The sequence below is a fragment of the Notamacropus eugenii genome, chromosome 1 (assembly GCF_028372415.1).
Source record: "Notamacropus eugenii isolate mMacEug1 chromosome 1, mMacEug1.pri_v2, whole genome shotgun sequence".
In the NCBI taxonomy this organism is placed as follows: Eukaryota; Metazoa; Chordata; class Mammalia; order Diprotodontia; family Macropodidae; genus Notamacropus; species Notamacropus eugenii.
Window position 1 is genome coordinate 91,347,855 of NC_092872.1, and position 15,139 is coordinate 91,362,993.

Below are 15,139 nucleotides of genomic sequence, written 5' to 3' on the forward strand. Positions count from 1 at the left end.
ATTTGTAATATTCACACAGTGAAGGAGTTTTCAGTGCACTAAATTGTAACTGTATTTTAACCCTCTATGCAAAAAGTTGTCCCTGAAAAGAGGACTACAGTATAGCAAGAGAATAGCTTTTCTAAATGACTCTGTAACAAACTGAAGAGTGTGTATGTTCAGGATGCTAACTCAAAAGGTCCCTGTCGCTATGGAACTGATTTTCCCTTGGCAAATGCCATAGACTACAAGAATATAATGTGAATAGTTACAGCAAAAATTGAACACCTCCCAAAGAAAGTGAATGAGATGCAAATAGATACCTATGTAATAATTTTAAAAATACTACAACTACGCAACTTTGTATAGGTGTTCTGGTACTTGTGACCTGAAAAGAACTGAAATCTTTCTTTAGGATACAAGTATATTTAAAACTCTTTAAACTATTAAATTCACTTCTTGCAAATTACCTCACCCAAGTATTTCCAAACATACGAAAAATTAATAAATATGAACTTTGCACAAGATAATGGAATGTCCTAAAACGTGCCGGATTTTATTTTTTAATTACATACATTATACATTTTGCCATCTACAAAGTGCATTTCCATGCACAATGCAAAGTGCCTGCATTACAGAATTTGCATATATTAATTTCAACAATAGCCTGAGACCATTTTACATACCACTTGAACAAAACTGCTAGAAACACACCATCTTGAGTTCCACACAACAAAGGAAGAATTCTAAACGCACCTGGTATTAGTAAGCAGTGGTTTTTAAGATTATAAATTATAAATTTTTTCATGACAACATAAGCTGCATCGAGATGATGTTCCTTAATTTCCTGAACCCTTCCATATGACTGTATACTTAGGTAAAAGTAAATGAATGGTTAAGAATGTATAGGTATATCTCAGTTAACCATCAAATACATGATATTTTGTTGGAAGTATAATCATACTTTTCCTCTATTTTCTGTATATTTTGTTTAAAAGAATTCTAGTTTGAGTTTTGGTGCCATTGAGAGAAAATACAAGTTCAAATAAGTAGACTTGATTCACTGACTGAATGCCTCTCATAATCGTTTATCTGGACTTTAAGAATACACTGTTGGACATTAGGCTAGTCTGCACTCTTTAATCACTAAATATATTCTACCATCATGTGCCTAATAAAGATTTGGGGTTCTTGTGTTGGGTTGATTTTTTTTTTTTGAAGCAACAGTTACAACATAACATGAAACCTTTCCTAAACCCACAAAGGAGTCTTTTATAAAATGCTCACTAAGTAAATCAAAGACTTAAAAAAGGCCAAAGTACTGTAAATAAAAGCCAAAGTACTTCAAGAGAGCTATATACCTTTTAACAATCTCATTTTGGAAACAAAATGGGATTTTACCCACACTTAAAGAGAATAAACCATCCTAATTATCAGTACTGTAACTATCACAAATTTTAACCAACAGATAGCTTTCATCCAACATTTTAGGGCTGCTGTTTAGACACATTATCCACATATTTCCTTAGCTTTCACTGAATACTGAATGAGGGAATTTTGAAACCAGATCCCTGTTTATATGTTGATTTCAAACACAATACAATTCTTAACCAAGAGGGTTCTCAGCTGGATAACTGAGTCTTAACAGTTATGCCTTACAATGTGTTGAAATGAATTTGATTTGTGAAACTAAGAGTAAATTCAAGATTCCTCTGAACAAGGTCAGGTTCACAAGGTCTCCTTCAATATGCAGGCTTTTGGTAAAGAGGTTCCAAAAATAAGATCTATCTATAAATCAAAGCCATGCTTTCACATATTTTATTCAAAAAACAGAATCCAAAAGTGTTGAATTTTTTAAAATGTTATTGCAGAGGTTGTTGAGAGCTGCGATGAGCCAAATTAAAGGCAGTAGGATTGTGTTTTTGATTTGTGTATTTGTTTTTAGTATAAAGAGATGCCACACTGGCATATGTAAGAATGATATTATTCATAGATGTCATTCAAGATGGGCTGATAAGCATTCCCTTTGAAGTCATTTACAAAGAGAAGTCAATCCAAAAGTAAGTTTCTTTCAAAAAATCTTCAGTTGCCAGAAAATTAATGGGTCAGAGGGACCCATCCATTTCATGTACTGAAGGTCTGGCCACTCAACTATAACTGAGGAAATAGAAAATTATAAAGAAGAAATTCTACTTCTGACAAGCTCTCATGAACTCAAAGAAATGTATCTGGTAGCAAGCACCTTGTGTTAAGAATTACTAGATTTACCCCCCTCCCCTTTTATAAAACAATAAAAAAAGTTAAAGTGAATTTTTGTGCTCATAAAAAGTCCCTAATTAAATGGTATCTGAGACTAGCATCTCCTAAGGTCTCTAAACCAAGATTTTGCCCCATGGAAGGGCAAACTGTAGGCACTATGGATTGGTCCAGGCTCTTTCTGGTCAGTTCAGTCTCAAAACCAAGGCAGCCCATGACTTCTGTGTCAAGACCATCAGCAAAGGTGCTAACAGAGAAGGCAGGAGGCGCCTGCCAATCAATAATCACCTAATGAAATCTTAAATAAGCCAGCAATCAGTCAAAGACAGGGATGACTTTGGTTCATACTTAGGCAGACTACACTTAAACCAATGTTCTATAGGTGAAATGTCTCTGTATGTCCTTACAAGTCCGTCAAACACCACGTTCGTAGGTTTGGAGGTTGTTGGGGGTTTGGTTTGTTTGTATTTTCTCCTTTAAATGGACCACTGGAAAAATCTGACCACCGAAAGGCAGACCATCACCAGTGGTAGGCTTGGTGAAGTTTCTGAAGGACTTGAAAAGCCATCAAACCTTTTTAGGCAGATTCATCACATTTGCCTTGGTCCTACAAACGCTTATAGGTACCAAGAAGAGCTTTGCAATTTGGACAATAGTGATCAACATCCTGAAGGGCATCCACACAAAACGGAATGAAACAGCAGCCAGCTATACATCTGAAAGAAAAGAAAAGGAAAAAAAGTCTTGATTAACCAACCCAGGGATTCTTCCTACAAATTGTCTCAGATATAAACTATAATAACCAGAGACTGCCTCTATCTCAGTTTCTCTGTGGAGACCTAAAAGAGCATTACTTGTAAAACAAAGGTTCTTAACTTTGCTTGTGTTATGGATAACTTTAGCAGTCTAGTGCAGCCTACGACCCCTTCAGAAGGGTCATTTTGAGAGAATAATGTTTTTGAATTCATGAATATATAGGAATACAAAAGAAACCAACTGTAATGAAGTATAATTTTATGCACACATACATAAAACCAAGCCTTGGGTTGAGTCCCTACATAAAAAAGGGCTCAATAACGTTTTATGATATTGACAATGTAAAAGAAATCCACAAATAATTCTGGAGAGAGTGGAATTTTTCCTACTAATGTAAATTGCACATTCTGTTCAATTTACATAGCCTCAGAGAATTGATTGGGGTACTGAGGTGAATTAAGTAGTCTGACCAAAGTGAAAAAGCCAGTAAGTGTTAGAAGTAGGTGTTGAACATAGATCTACCTAACTTTTAGATCATCTCTCTACCTGTTATGTCAAACTGCCTCTCAAAATCCCTTCTAAAAATCTTATATAATTTACTGGTGGACTATTACTAAAAAGAGACAAGACCTGTAAGCCAATTCAACCCAACAAGTATTTATAAATGCCCACTACTTACAAGGCCCTGCCCTCAGGGCCCTAATATTCTAATTATAGCCCTTACCAGAAACACTAAAGCAAAACTCTGCTAGCATAAGCATTTTAAAAGGTGATATTAAGTTGGATTAGAAAGAAATTGGTTAGTATCACCAAGAAGCACTATTGGTTTGGAGGTAAAACAATCAAAAATCTTTGGTCTGAGTCCATGCTCACCTACTTTGATCTACTTGTGCCTACTTGATGTAAGATTCTGAGCAAGGTATTCTCTTGAGTCTCAATTACTTCATTTATAAAATGGGAAGAATACTTGTAGTTCCTATCTGAAAGGGCAGTCAGAAGACTTAAGGAGAATAGGAGAGCAAAACACTTTGTAACATTAAGAAGCTATAATCTTCGTTATAGCCACTACCAATTAGGAATTATGTTTCTGATTTACTGCAATAATCTGGAATCGGACCCGCCCAAAAATTTCTCTTAATGAAGATTAGTTTTCACATGCATTTATCATTTTTCTTAAGGAGATAATTTAGCTAATGAACTTGTCAAAGTTAAAACTGAATATGTGGGGCCATTGTTTTGCATTTTCTGAGATTAAAACAGTCTTTGATGCTGAGGCTCAAAAGGGATGTTTAGCATTTTCTCCCTAAGGAATTCAAAACATGCGATCAACAGTGTGGAGTCAGTGGGTGGAAGCAATAGTGGACCAAGGACCAGGAAATCTAGCCTTAGTCCTTAGTGTGTGTGTGTGTGTGTGTGTGTGTGTGTGTGTGTGTGTGTGTGTGTGTGTGTGTGTGTGTGTGTGTGTGTGTGTGACAGAGACAGACAGACAGAGACAGAGACGGAGAGAGACAGAGAAACTGAGAGACTAAGAGAGACATTGTGTGACAGAGAGACAGATACTGACAGAGACAGAAAGAGACAAGAGATAAAGGGAGAGGTTGAGACAAAGACAGAGACATCTTATGTACATTACTACGTCTCCTCTTGGAGGTGGGTAAGGGAATATTCTTCACATCCTTTACCTGCCTCAAAAATAGTGAAGAAAAGTGATTGTTTAGGGCTCTGAAGGAAAGGTATAAGGACTATTCATTTACAGGAAGAAAAACTGAAACATGAGGTAGCTAAGTATTTGAATGGCTCAAGGTCACTCGAGTTTCACATATAGCCAAGAATTAAATGATGCTCCCTGCTTTGGGAGTGGGTCAAAATAATGACTTTTCCAAACACTCTCACAAACCAGTAATGACTACGAATTTAACCACACCACCCCAAGTCCAGACGGATTTCATGCATCCACCTTAGTTGATAAGAGAAAAAAACTTAAATTTATAATAGTGCAAGATGTTTTGAAGAGATTGATAGAAAAGTATTTTTAATATAAATCTGCATCCCCAAACCTTCCATTGTGTTGAAAGGTAATGTGATATAATAGATAACAAACTGGCCTCAGAGTCAGAAAGAAAGTCCAGCCAGGGATACTAATAGTTACAGACAGGTAAGTGGTATAGCAATCTCTAATTTCAATTGCTAGTTTCCTCATAGGGAGTTCCCTTACACCAATTAAATCACAGATTCAGCCATACAAGATGTCCCAACAGTTGGTAAATTAAAAAAAAAAAACTTTAATAGCTTCAAACTGCACTAAAAATTTTTGGACACCCTGTATATTTAAGTGAATACTGGTATTCATGCCACACCAAAAAAACCAACCCAAATTCCAAGTTAAAGAAAAATTCTCTATGGCAAGGGTTCTTAAGTTGTGTGTGTGTGTGTGTGTGTGTGTGTGTGTGTGTGTGTGTGTGTGTGTGTGTGTGTGTGTGTATGTGAGATATGGTCCCTTTGCCAGTTTCATGAAGCCTATGGATCCCTTCTCAGAATGATTTTTTTAAATGCATAAGATTTAATACATAGAACTACAAAAGAAACCAGTTATTTTGAAACAGTTATCAGTATATTGAATATAGCTATCTATTTTTTTTAAATGTCACAGATCCCAGATGAAGAACCCTTGCTCTAAGGATAATACTCAGCATAACAGAAACTACTATAAAACTTGTTGGCAAATGTAGTTGAATAATTTTACCAAGAAAGCAAAAGAATTTATGAAATCTAGACTTCCTGATTATTTCTTATCTGAAGAGGAATAAATGTGATATATATACATATAGCAGGGGTGACCAGAAGAACTCCAGACAAATATGTCCCTGAACACAGGGACAGAAAATTCTCCCTTGTCCAGCTGCATGGAGGTAGTACCCCAGACAGACACCTTCAGGTTTCTCCTGCTTACCCCTACCAGAATGTCAAATCATATTCTTAGGATAAGATACAAGAAGTTTATCAACTCACCCCAGTAAGCAAAGGCTTCCACAAGAAAGCCAAGTTAGGGCTCCTGCATTATAGGACAGATTGGTCACTATCATCTTGTTACATGAAGGACAGCACATCTGGATGGGACGGTCAAAAAAGGAGACAGGCTGCTGCACGTACACCGTCTGAACTGCAACTGATTAGAAAGAGAGAGCAGTGCTTCTTAGATCATCATTATTAAAATTAATAGTTTAATTTGTTTGCCATTCACATTATAAAGCAATATGTCAAACCGCTATCTCATTTCCTTCTCAGCAATTCTATGAGATAGGTAGGGCAAAAATTATTAGTAGCCCCATTTTGGAGATAAGGAAGCTTGGCTGAGAAGGATAAAGTTACTTGCCATATGGTCAGGGAAGAAGGAGGCCATCTCAAACTCATGGCATTTGACTCCTACAACTTCTCATAAAGAGGCAATGAACACAATAGATGGTGAAAAAAGTGGATGAATAATCAAAATAACAGTCATAACATCAAAGACCAAGAGCTGAAAAGGATCTCAGCAACTATGACTCTCATCTCCCCATTTTACTGACAAGTATAATGAGACCCAGGGAAGTAGAGTTGCTAACAGTCATATTGTCAATGAGCATTATTTAATCTATAATCTTGCTGGCCCTAAGGGACAATTCTGGAAATTTAAGTGTGTCCAGTAGGTGGTAAAATAAGAAAAACAACATTTTAAGAAGCTTTATAGAAATACAATTCATTCTTCCATTTTTTGCTCCTCCTATACAGTCAATTGGTAATTACTAAAAGGCAAACCAGTGGACTAAGTAAGAAACCAAGCACATTTATCAACATTCACCTAAATGATCAAGTTACAGCTCAAATATCACCAAAACCCACTTACAGACCACTCAGCAGCTCATGGCCCTTTGGGTCGGAGCTGAGAAAAGGTAATGGGAATGTTAAAATGCTGGTAGTTTTTTCCTAAACTGGGAAGCAGGCAGAAAAGAAAAATGTATATACTCTTGGTTTTCATTTCTAACTTTTAATCAAATAAAAGTCTCTGAAGAAAAATCCATCTTCTCCCCTCTCTCCAACCCAAGAGGACCAAGCTTCTCTTTCTGGTTTTTAGTAGCACAGTAAATGTTTTGTATCTAACACCAATCACTGTCAGGAAATTCTTTCCTATGATGTTGAGTTGACTGGTATTTCAATATCCAATGTATGTGGTAGAGACATAGGATCACAGCACCATAGGATCAGAGATTAGAAGTTGGAGGAGACCTCAAAAACTCCTAAAACTAAAAGATCCAAATAATAATGGAAATAAAATCTCCCTGCAGGAAAGAAAAAGAAATTATTCAAAAACTATCCTTTTTGATATTTAGGATAATGGTATAACAAAGAAAGAATTGGAAGGGACCTCAGATGTCACAAGATAATAATTTTTTTTAAATTTAATAGAGAACTATTTGGCAATAATACAGGATTTACATAATTTTTAAAAGTATCACACAGAGAAAAAAAAGTACATAAAGGCAACAGTTGTGGCCTAAAATAACATAAAATTATTTTCCTGTTCCTTTCAAGGATGGAGTGTGGTATAGTGGTTAGAGGGCCAGCCTGGTATCAGGAAGACCTAGGTTTAGCTCATTCCTCTAAATACATACTAGTTGTCAGATGAGTCACTGAAACCTCTCTGTGCCCCCAGGCAATTCTCGAAAATTAAAAACTGCCAATCTGGATCTGTGGAGGGTGTTTCTATACTGGACATTTCCTACACAGGTCTGCTCCCCTTCTGACACACACCCCCCAAAAGAATTCATTTCAGCCTCAAGAGATAGACAAGGGAGGTTAAAAATAACACAGCTAGAGGGCTCTAAGCATTAACTAATTACATACCTAAGACAGCCCAGATGAGATGGCAGGTATAGAAGCAGAAGAGGAGGGGGGACAAAGCAAATTTTGTCCGTGTGTACAGCAATGCATGCTGGTTCCAAGGGCTCCAGCTCACTCATTCTTAGGCCACAACTGCTCCCACCCCTGTTTTTTTTTCTTCAGTTTCCATGGCCACATATAACCACAATTCGTGGTGGCCCCTCCAACTGCCATCCCCACCCTGAAAATTATCCTGGGTTTACCAACAGCAGGTTAGGTCCTGTGATGGGCTGTGAAATCAGCCTGATTTACAGTATAAAGAGAGATACTCAATCTACCCTATTTCATATACTCTGACAGTATATAAATACAGAGTCAACAGGACCCTAATGATAAAGTCCGAGTAAACCCATAAAGTTAAACAAAATATCCATGGACAGAACCAAAGAGATCAGATTCTTTAAGGAAATAGTTGTTTCTAACATTCCAGGATAGATGATCTCTCCCTCTCCCCCCAAAAAACTTGCATATTTATTTTGTATATATACCTTTACTTATTAATGAATATATTACAATGCCCTCCAGTAGAATATAAACTCCTTGAGGGCAGGGAATATTCTTACTTTGGTAAATGTCTGGCACATTTTGTTGTTATTGTTTCATCGTATCTGACTCTTCTCAATCTCCATTTAGGTTTGGTTTTTGGCAAACACACTGGAATGGTCTGCCATTTCCTTCTCCAGCTTCATTTTACAGATGAGGAAACTGAGGCGAGCTGGTGACTTGCCCAGGGTCACACAGGTAGCAAGTCTCTGAGACCAAATTTGAACACAGGAAGATAAGTCTCTATCCACTGCACCATCTACATGCCCTATGTCTGTCTGGCACATAGCAAGGTGCTCAGTAAATTGATTGATTGACAGATTAGCTAATTGATAGATCCTAGGTTAAGTCACTTAGCCCTGTTAGCCTCATCTGTAAAATGGTCTGGAGAAGGATATGGTCAACCACTCTAGCATCTTCGCCAAGAAAACCCCAAATGGGGCCATGAAAAGTCAAACGCTACTGAAAATGACTAAAACTAACAAAAAAGCCTGAAGAAAGAAACCATATGGCTAAGGAAAGGGTTATAAACAACCAGGTTAAGTCAATCACTTACTTGCATTAGGATTTGGAACTGGCAAAGGCTGAGAATAGTATGCAGGAGGATTCATACCCTTCCCGTCTGCACCTGGCACTACTCCTGGTATAGATCCAGGGGGAGGAGTAGGAAAATGACTGTTGATAGCCATTGTCTCTTCATAGGAAGGAGGAGCGTTTGGAGCTGATGCTCCTGGAATGTTATGTGGTCCTGGAGCTGACATTTTATCTAAAATAAAATTAGAAAAAGTTATTCTTCTACTCAACAACCATTTGTTTCATGCTATGGTGCAAGGCTCTGTACTTAGCATTACTCAGACCCACCACCACTACTCCACCATTTGTCTACAATTACCGCCGCAATTTCACTCTTCCTCTCCTTCCATCGTAGTCTGGCTTCTGAGCTCAACCCTCAAATGAAATTGCTATCTCCTGAGTTATTAATGGTCTCTTAATTACCAGATCCCTTTCTCAGTCCTCATGTCTCCCCTGCATCTTAGTGATGGCTGACTACTCTCTGAAGAAAGGGTTCTTAACCTGTTATAGGTGGGAAATTTAAGGGAATGGATGAGAAAAAAAATTACACCATGATTTTTACTAACGTCTAACTGAAATTTAGCATTTCCTTCATTATGAATATAAATAATCAGCAGGAGTATCGCCAACACCTCTGACTTTATCATCAAAGGAAATTACAGATGTTTCCATATCCTATTATAGCTGAAAACTGATTGAATAGCCAACCTGACATTCACGTTACCTTGCCAAAGACCACCCCATAGTTTAATGTGCTGATTCAAGCTAAGACTATCTTTAAACTTTAATTTGCCTATATTTAAATATAGGGTCTTGTTATTTAATGCATGAATAAAGAAGCATTTGTCACTACACCATAATTTTAAAAATATTTTTATAACTATTTCAATATAATTCAGCTATCTAGGTAGTGCAGTTGAGACATTACAGGGGCTACCCTCAGGAAGACCTGTGTTCAAATCTGACCTCAGACAGTTACTATCAGTGTGACCCCGGGCAAGTCACTTAACCTGTTTTCCTCAGTTTCCTCAGTTTTAAAATGAGGATAATAATGAGCACCTGCCTCCCAATGTTGTTGTAAGGACCAAATGAGATGCGTTGTAGAGCTCTTAACACAGTGCCTAACACATAGTAGGAACTATATAAATGTTAGCTATTTACCTTGTAATCTTATGTATTTCATTTTAGGCATCTAAAATCACTATTCTGAGACCAAAAAAAAAAAAGGTTAGGACCCCCTACAGGAAAGTCTCCCAGGGAAATATTGTTTCCTCACTGAGTTTTTGTGACATTGCCCTTTCTGTATGTTTTCTTATCCAACAACTCTTCTCAGTCTCCTTCCCTGTATCTTCCTCTAGAACCACTTCCCTTCCCATAGGTTCCCAAGGCTCTATCCTGGGGCCAAGGGACAAACACTCTCAGTGACTTGGCCAGCTCCAATTCAATTATCATCTAAGTGGATGCTTCAAAGATGTAGAGATGTATAGCCCTGGTCTGTTTCCTGGATTCATCTCCCTCATCACCAGTGGCTTATCAGATACAACTAAAGACAATAAAATCAGACTTTTCTAGTTCTATGTCCCAGAGGCATCTCAGATTCATTACCTGCCCAACAGAATTCATTCTCTTTTTCCCTACAAACTCATCTCTCTCTTCTGGCTGTCCTTATTTCTGTCAAGGGCATGATTTACAACCTTGAAGTTATCCTTGACTCCTCCCTATCACATCAAATATCCACCCACTGAGTCACCAAGTCTCCCCCCAAGTATCTCTTGCATCCCTTGCTCTCAGTTTATACAATTGCCACCCCAGTTCAGGCTCTCCTCACCTCTTGGCTGGATTATTGCAATAGGTCTCCCTCTCAAATCTTACCCTACCTCCACACTGCTACTAAGTGATTTTCCTAAATCAAAGATCTTATCATGCCGCTCTCCTGCTCAATCAATTGGGAATAGGGAAAAGGATTGGATCTGTGATTTCACTGATAATAGGGGAATTCCTAGACAAGGAAACTCCCTCTTCCAATGCAAGTCAGCACATTCCCTGAAATTTGCAGTTTTAACGAGTTCCTAGAGCTCACTGCTGTTGCTTGTCTCAAAGAAATTATCAGGAAGGCAATGTCTTGACTTGCAAGTGAATGGGATTTAAGCTTGGCAGAGTTGTGCAAAATCAAGAGCCTCTGTCTCTCTTCCAGAGTCATCAGAGTCCAAAGGCAAGATATAGGTCAGTCAAGATGGCTGTTGGTGGACCCCAATGCAGTGGGAGACCTTGGCCTTTTTAAGCTAAGGTCTTTCTCAGGTCCCAGTCTGTCTGAGGCAAAGCCCATTCAGTAGTTAAAAGATAAGTAAGAATTGAGACCAAAAAATGGCCCAGTTTGCCTTCACAGAAGAGTCAACCCTAGAGCACTGAGATTTGATTGACCCAGGGTAAGACAGCCAGTATGTCAGAAGCAATACTTGAAACTAGGTCTTCTGGGTTCAGAGACCTGCTCTCTATCCACTACACCTTAATTAACAAGTATTTATTAATTTACCTGTCCTATGTCACTCACTGTCCTTCACAAAAAAGGCAACAGTTCCTTCTTTCAAAGAGCTTATGAAAGCCCTGGTGGTACACACACACACACACACACACACACACACACACACACACACACACACACACACACACACACACACAGCCTTTAGGATCAAATACAAACTCCTCTACTTGGCATTTGAAATTCTTTACAAGTCAGTTCCTGTTGGTCTGTCTTTCCAGGCTTAGAATATACTATTCCTCTTCACTGACTCTATGGTCCAAACAGGTCTTCTTACTGTTCCTTCACATATGACACCCACAACTCTGTAACCTTTACACAATCTGTCCATGCTTGTTTTCACATTCTCTCTCTTATCTCTGCACTTCTAAAAATCTCTATTTTCCATCTAAGCTCAGTTTTGATACCACCCTTAGGAGGCCTCTCCCGATCCTTAAAGCAGTCACATGCCTTCCCCCTCAAATTACATTGTCTTTTAGTTTGCATATATTTGTAAGTATTCATGCTGTCATCTCATACGTATAAATGTGTCAGTTCACAGCGTAATGTAAATGCCCTGACGCCAAGGACAACTTATTTTTGTGTTCCCTCGGGATTAACCAGGTATTTATTCTAGTTTATCTAGATTATTCTAGGCACTTAATTAATACGTGATTACTGAGTAATGGACTAGCAATTTCTGAGAATAACTTGAGTTCAGTCTTGCCTTCAGAGATGAGACGGCTCAAGTGATGATTTGATGTCCCTCCCCCAGACCTGTGGATATGAAAAAGATAGATGGAATAAATGACCCACATTAACCAACATCTAGCCCAAAAGGCCAAGGGGAAATACCAACCAAAACTTTATATAAATATCTTTTTCTTCGCTTCAGTAATAAACCAATATTTAAACTTTCTTTAAAATATTTAGGAACTTCTAGCTCCACTGAATTTCCCATTTATGCTACTCCAACGTCTTTATTTAGTAAACAAAATGAAAAGGAAGTAATTTTTTATTATATAAAAATTTTCTCAATTTTTAAAAGGAAATACAAATGCATCCAGCACACACATTCCTTTTTTGAGGAAGAGGGGAAACATTTTCTTTTTTTTCAAACAAACCAGGTGGCTAGAATTACAATTTGTAAACAGAGTGTGTTCTTGTCCAAGACTTTGTTAGCTGAACCATAAAGCAGCTTGATTAGTAGACAGTACCATCCTTTGTGTGCCTTAAAAAAAAAAATGGGCAGGGCATACCTGGTTAGAATTATTCAGTACCTGCTTCCAGCAGAAGTCAATAAAAGAATGTGTGAGAGATTCCATGGTCATGGGGCCCTGTTTCACTTTATATAGACAGTTATTTTAATCTACATTTTCTCTCATTTTCCAATATCTGGCTACCACCACCCTGTGTCCACTGGCTCCCAGATGGGGCAAAGGGTGGCATATCATATGACCATGACTATAAGAAAGTCTTTTTAACGTCAAATCATTATCAACTTCCTATGACACATGAGTGGAAAGATGCAAAAAGGGAAGAAGCCAGTTAGAGGATGTTAGTCACACAGGCCATGGTCTTTAACTGGAAGAATCAAAGAATTCATTACACAGAAATTAGCTGAAGTCTAGTTACAGGTGGCACTAAAAACTCCTCAACAATTGCTTCTATCACTTCCTTTTTGGTGCTTATATTTTCAACAAAGTCATCACTGTGATTCTTTGAAGTAATTTACATCCTTTGCTGAACTTCAAGGACTCAGGGCTTCTCCCATATACACACACACTTTTTTTTTTAATTAAACTATGAGTCAGAGAGATTTGTTGAAGAGACTTACTATTAACATTCAATGTTTAAAATTACAAGATTGGACAATCAGAAGCTGAAAGGACAGAATGAAGGAGGAGAAGATCTTTTACAAATGTACCACCTTTACCACTGGGGAATGGATAAACAAATTATGACACATGAATGTAGTAGAATTCTACTGTGCCATTAGAAATGACGAAAATAGAGAATTAAGAAGTATGGGAAGCCTTATGTAAAACAATTCAGTGTAGCAGAACAACAAAAACCACACACACACACATATATGTATATATACATATGTAAATGAAAATATATATATGTAAATGAAAACACCAGTGTAATACAGAGGTAGAGTTAGGAAGACTTGAGGTACACTACTACCCCATCAGATACTTACTAACTGTAACCCTGGAGAAAGTCATTTAACTTTTCGGAGCCCCATTTTCCTCATCTGTAAAATCAGAAGTAAAAGACCACTAAGGTCCCTTCCAAAGTTTAAATCTACAATCCTATGACAAACAAGGATGGGAAAATCAATAACAACTAAACACTGTATCATTATAATACCAAACTTTGCTTTTGTTGAGAAACCTCTCCCCCCACCTTTTGTACAAAGGTGAAAGAGAATGAATGAGGAATGTTGCACATACAGACACAGATGAGGTGTACATTGGTTCTGCTAAACCGCTTTCTGTCCCTTCTTGAATCTTACGTTACAAAGCATGTGTGTGTGTGTGTGTGTGTGTGTGCGCGCACGTGTATGTGTGTGTGTGTGTGTGTGTGTGTGTGTTGCCAGCAAAGAATATATTTGGAAATGATTACCAAGTTATCAATAAAAATAAGATTTTTAAATGTACCACTCATTTTAAGGCAAACAGACACATATCAGGATGAAAGTAAATCCTGTGTGCCAAAAGTGGTTAAAATATAACTTTTTCAGCTTTCCAGCTCTCTAAACAGCAATGACTTTATGTTGTCCTTATTTATATGGCTAAATGAAAAATGAAGAGCTAATGAGGGAAAGGTTCTCTAGATCAGTTTTTAAAATCTTTACTTCTTGTTACATAAACTCAGAGTATCTATCACATTTTACTGACCAAAGAATTAGGACCCCATCTGCAGGAATTTTAAGATATGGTTTCTGAAGACATTTAAAGGCTAATAATTCAATATTTGTGTTTTTGCCATTATCATGGGAAAGTAAGAGTTCAGAAGGGTCCACATACCCTACTGGTAACTGAAACTTTGTTTTCCTAAGGAATGTAGAACTTTCTCTTTGCCTACAAGCAGGAAAAGCTGCTTTTACTTGAACTAAAGGTCTTTATTCTAGCCCATACAAACCGATCTTTGTCCAGGAAGTCCTATAACCAGCCTCCTTTCTCATCCCACCTGAAACCAAGGATAGCAATAATAACATCCAAGGCTCTGCCTGTGATTCAGAGCTTCTACCTAAAACTGCATGAAAAGCAGAGAATCCACCACCATCAACACATCCTACCACAAGAATTTCAACAGTATACATATTAAATACTTAATATAGCTAAAATCTATGGAAAGTTTTCTGAGTTGAACAGAAATTGCAATGCAGGAGTCAAGTTTAAACTTCTCATTGGCCTTTTGTTAGGATGGAAATGACCTTAAATGGAAGACTTTTCTTCTTAAATTTTTTATTAAAATATTTTATTTCCCTCCCCAATTACATACAAATAAATGGAAGACATTTCTAAAGAAGGAATTGGACATTTTGGTCACAGACCAAAGACAGCAGGGTCTCAGTCACCACAGAAA

The 15,139-nt window shown here is 37.6% G+C and overlaps 1 protein-coding gene across 4 annotated transcripts in view; it reads right to left on the bottom strand.

The window, feature by feature from the left end:
- Nucleotides 1–509: 509 nt before the first annotated feature.
- LITAF (lipopolysaccharide induced TNF factor) overlaps nucleotides 510–15,139 on the bottom strand; it is a 42,142-nt gene continuing 27,512 nt past the window's right edge. For 2 of the 4 annotated variants that reach the window (XM_072609389.1, XM_072609371.1), the window contains 4 exons: nucleotides 12,270–12,319; nucleotides 9,008–9,217; nucleotides 6,001–6,157; nucleotides 510–2,951 (listed from right to left, as the gene is read on the bottom strand). In XM_072609389.1, the coding sequence (XP_072465490.1) occupies nucleotides 2,843–2,951; nucleotides 6,001–6,157; nucleotides 9,008–9,212 (471 nt within the window). In that variant the 5' untranslated portion in view covers nucleotides 9,213–9,217; nucleotides 12,270–12,319 and the 3' untranslated portion in view covers nucleotides 510–2,842. The remainder of the gene's footprint in view (nucleotides 2,952–6,000; nucleotides 6,158–9,007; nucleotides 9,218–12,269; nucleotides 12,320–15,139) is intronic. The other 2 variants (XM_072609363.1, XM_072609378.1) reach the window with 1 other exon arrangement.